Source organism: Penaeus monodon, chromosome 40, assembly GCF_015228065.2.
Source record: "Penaeus monodon isolate SGIC_2016 chromosome 40, NSTDA_Pmon_1, whole genome shotgun sequence".
Classification (NCBI taxonomy): domain Eukaryota; kingdom Metazoa; phylum Arthropoda; class Malacostraca; order Decapoda; family Penaeidae; genus Penaeus; species Penaeus monodon.
This window is the reverse complement of record NC_051425.1, coordinates 21,061,765-21,066,764: the sequence shown is the minus strand read 5'-3', so window position 1 is coordinate 21,066,764 and position 5,000 is coordinate 21,061,765. Positions and strand designations below refer to the sequence as shown.

Sequence of the window (5,000 nt, the reverse complement as noted above, 5' to 3'; positions counted from 1 at the left end):
TTATTGTGTCTTGTTTGTAAGTTATATGTAGTTCTAATATATATCAATCATGCATTGGAAAAAAATATACAAAGCTTGTTTGACAATACTTTACCATCTGAATAGCTGCATAATTATATCTTTAAAGAACAATCTTGACAAAATATTGTACAGATACCTGGTATGTGTAAAAGTTACATTCTCAGTACAAATACAAAACAGTGTTCTTTCACTTTTCAATCCAGATGGCAATTTAAAAAAGGTGTGGACGTGGAATTACTTATCTTCTGGTGTCAGAATTTAACTAACTGAAAAGAACTGAAGTAGCAGATAATATTTTGGAGCACTAGACTACTTATTAGCACTTCGCTTCACTGGTGTTCAGTTTTACATGTTAATTATAAACATATATGTCTTACATGTGTGATATCTAGTTCTAAATGCTTCTGTTTCTGATTTGTGTTTATTTTTGCTTTTGTGTTTGTAAACATGCTTGTGGTTTTATCATAAACAATATAACAATAATAAAGAAATAAAACGAAAAGCATTTTTAAAGGATTATAAACACATATGGCTTTCTCTGATATTTTATTAATATTTTAGCATGGAAAGCATTTAGATGTTTGTTTAATATGCTACACAATTTTATTATGGTATGTAGTTATTGAGATCCTTCGATATCTCACTCAACTTATCAAAAGACAAAGCCTTGTTTTTTTAATGTGAACACATTTATATCTACAAGTAATTTATTCTATGTCTTCCGGTCTGACAGGGTGAGTCAATGGAATAACAGACTTCCGCTGTTCATCTCTGGATAACGCCTTCCTCATATCTGAAATGCAAGCGAAGGTTTTACTAAATAACTGAAAAATAATGTATTTTTTCTTAGTGGTATTGGTTAGTAAGACTAGAGATTTTTATTGCTCTTGGTGTTCTTCCTTCAATATTATATATTTCCTTTCTTTCTTTCTTTTTTTGGTTATCTCTATCACATTTTCCTTTCTACTTTGTTTGATGTAGAATCCTACATTACCTTTCAATACCTGACATCAAGAATGCCAGGATATATGATCTTCCTGGGTTGTGCTAAAAAATCACAATAAAATGTATTTCTTTCCTTGCAGACTACATGAGCAAACTGTTAAATTATCAAAATCAATACAACAAGGCTATCTCTGTGATACCTGTCAAATTGTTTGCACTGACATGTTCAACACTGAAATTAATTTGCTTTAAATTAAAAACTAGTCTATATCTATAACAACTTCAACCTCATCTTTTGACATGGATTTTTTTTTTATTCTTGATCATTCAGACATGACTGCCTGCTCTTACCTGCAGTGTTCATCTTCATAAATGCTTTAAACATCACTTTTTACAGAAAATTTCCTTCTCAAGGGATAAGCTGAATGTCTCTCTAAGCTCTTGCTTGAGGTCTTCTCCTCTAGGAAATTCTATAACAAATATCAACCTTACCTTTTGCTTTTCTATTTTACATCTGCCCTACAACTTTGCCACTGATTTACATAATGGGTCCTTTTTATCTTACTTTTGTTATTATGTAAATCTGTGCTTAGTGCAATGGAAGTGTAATAGCATATTTTTTCCTGTATGTGAGGATATATCCTGGAATATATATATTTTCTCAACCTTTGTTTTCTGTGTCTTCTCTTTCCACTGTTTGAATGTTAAAGTCAGCACGGATGCCAAGAATACGTGCAATGCCCATTGTAATACAAGTACATTTATTGTATTTACATATGGGTTGCAGTAAAAGTGCTTAGTCATCAAGGAATCAGTTATTAGTTACCCTTTTCATTGATTTTTTGAAAGTTTCTTTGGTATTATTTCATTGTCTTTAATGTTACCAAGATTTTAATAACAATTCAATAATCATAATATCAGCATGAATAATAACAGTATCAATATCAAAAGTAATAGAAAAAAAAACATTTTACCACAATTTCAAGGAAAAATCAGGAGCATTAACTAAGGCTCCTTTGCTGGCTAAGCACACGTACATAACAAAGTCAAAAAAGAACACAAAGGATAAATCCGAAGTGATTGGGTTAATGTATTCCCTCCTCTCCCTTATCTTTTTGTCTGATGTTGCTTTATTTTCTACCCATTTCTCCTTCTTTCTTCATATCTTGCAAACTGGTTGTGTGAAAATTGTTCTGCTTTCACATTATAAAATTGTTTTACTTCACCAATTGATATAAACCTCTCTTAATTGCATACTTCTTTTGGACAAATACTCAAAAAAATAAAGCTAACTATAGTTTTCCCACATGCAATATATATTTTTTTTTCTTATTCACTTGGGAGTTATTATGTTTATTAAATTCCATATTCATTTCTAAATCTATAAACTGAGAAGCAGAATAAAGAAATCAGCTTTTGAAGCATAAGAAGATTACACTTTTGAAGCAGAAAGAGGGAATCAGCCAATTTAATGATTTCTTACATAACCTTAAAAAAATGTATATATATATGTGTGTATATATATATATATATATATATATATATATATATATATATATATATATATATATATATTAAATCAATATCACTTACCATAAGCATCTTCGTCAGGGTCCCCGGAATAATACTGGAGAACTGTGCGATAAACTATATATCCAAGCAGCTTATACATAGTTATTGCCACCAGATTACTCACTCGAACAAACAAATCTACAAAATAACATCTCTTCCTGGGGAAAAGGGAAAGAAAATCTGTTAGATGAGACAGATTCAGTTCTGAAAATATCTTATTCTCTACACTTTATATTTTCCTTTGATGCTATTCATGAAATCTTTTACTTAGTCTACCATATTTTTTCAACATAATTATGATGTTTATCAATTTATTTTTATCCATATTTTTTCTTACTATATAGGTAGCTACATGGTTTTTCTCATGTTACACTGTCTGCTTTGTCCTCATATCATTAATCATTATCGCCCTGACTGTTAACCCAATGCCAACGAGCATGGCATGTATGTAGATACCATGCCCACTGTGAGTTTAATTGTTTCTACAGATAAATGGCTACACTATTACTAAGTCACCTATAAGTACTGCCTGTCTTGCCCATTTACCCTATTCCTTGATTTATGAAAATATTTTATGCTATCTTATTTTGCTATTACTAATGTTTATAACATTATAGTAATTATAATGTCTATAATGAAAATAACACCATCAATATTCATAGCATTAGTAATATATATGTTTTTCTCACAAATCCAAGGAAAGGTGAAATCAGGTAAGGTCAAAAGCTCTACTAATTGACTCCTTTGTGGCTAAGCACTAGCAGAGCCATCTATGTGCAGAGACATTTCACACATACACGTGTGCGTGTGCATGTGTGAGATCTGTGTGTGCATGTGTGTGTGCATGTGCACATGTGAGTATCTACTGAGGAAGCCAAGTTTGAAGCCACACTTGAATATCTTAACTTGGATGCATAGGGAAAACTAGTTAAGAGATCTTCCAGACTTTTAGTACATATAATGATAAAAAGTCTGCCATTGGGCACTGATGGGGAGGTCACCCCAGGTCATGTGTTGCTGTCTACATCATATAGCCTAACCTAGACTGTCAGACCACTCTTCAGTTCAGTTTTTGCCTTATGAAGACATCAACTATCGAACCTCGGCCTGAGCCAGGATAGCACAAATTCCTTGGCAACCTTACCCCAGCAAACAGAGCAACCTTCACTTCTTACTCCTATTCTCTGAGAAGTGCTGGTCTCAAATAATTTCTAAAGTGAATTAAACCACTCTGAGTTTCCTTAAGCATCCACCAGATTAACAAAGAGTCCTATACTCCTCAAAAGTGTAATGGAGAGTTGAGACTGGGAGTGAAAATAGGAGGAGTGGGAGGGTAGGAAGAGGAGTGGGGTTACGAGGGGGAGGGGGTTTGTGTCAACATGAAAGTGGGAGTGAGTGTATGTGCCAAAAACAAATACTTACTTTTCTGATATATCTTCGAGAATGGCCATTAACTGCTTTGCAAGTCCAAGTCTTCTGTACTCAGGGGCAACAGTCAGGGCTGTCACGTGTCCATGCCAATTCTCTCCATGACCTTCTGCTTTTCCCATGACTGTTGACAGAAAACAATTCACTCTATCTATACATATGCATATATGCACGTATGTGTGTATATATGGTCTATATCTAAATGTCTATATACATATCCTTACTTATTCAAAGCAAAAGTCAGTTAATAAAAACTAATAAATAACAATAGTAATAATATTAATATCAATAATAATAATAACAATAATAATAGTTATGTGTATAACTATATTTAACAAAAAATTTACTACAGAGCCACAACAAAAGAGAGAGAAGAGAGAGAGAGAGAGAGAGAGAGAGAGAGAGAGAGAGAGAGAGAGAGAGAGAGAGAGAGAGAGAGAGAGAGAGAGAGAGAGAGAGAGAGAGAGAGGGAGAGAGACGGGGAGAGAGACGGGGAGAGAGACGGGGAGAGAGACGGAGAGACAGAGACAGAGACGGAGAGACAGAGAGAGAGAGAGAGAGACGAAGAAATAGAGATGGAGATGGAGAGAGACGGAGATGGAGAGAAGGAGAGAGAGAGAGAGAGAGAGAGAGAGAGAGACAGAGAGGGAGAGAGAGAGTGACAGAGAGAGAGAGAGAGTGACAGAGAGAGAGAGAGAGTGACAGAGAGAGAGAGTGACAGAGAGTTATGCATACTGTTATATATATGACTGATTTACAGTGGAAGGTGGTAAAAGTTTACAACAGGATCACAACTTCAGCCAACAATGTTATGAATCCCTTTGGGGACTGGGGATGGGCAGAATCTGAGCAAATTAGCTCATAAAACGTATTTTAAAAAGTAGAGAAAAGTGGGAAGATTTTTTTAAAAATCTAGGGAGGATAATCGTATTTTATTCTGATAAAGAAAATGGGAAACAGAAGGATGTCAAACTCATGGCCCACTGGCCAAACTTGGCCCTCAGGATGGTCACAAGTGGCCCGTGGGATGACAA

General features: G+C 34.3%; 1 protein-coding gene across 1 annotated transcript in view; it reads right to left on the bottom strand.

Moving 5' to 3' along the window:
- Positions 1-554: 554 nt before the first annotated feature.
- Positions 555-5,000, bottom strand: part of LOC119597749 (N-alpha-acetyltransferase 20-like) — a 7,608-nt gene continuing 3,162 nt past the window's right edge. Inside the window, exons 2-4 of the mRNA XM_037947359.1 lie at positions 3,961-4,090; positions 2,560-2,696; positions 555-814 (exon numbers count right to left, since the gene is read on the bottom strand). Coding sequence (XP_037803287.1) covers positions 729-814; positions 2,560-2,696; positions 3,961-4,090 — 353 coding nt within the window. The 3' untranslated portion in view covers positions 555-728. The remainder of the gene's footprint in view (positions 815-2,559; positions 2,697-3,960; positions 4,091-5,000) is intronic.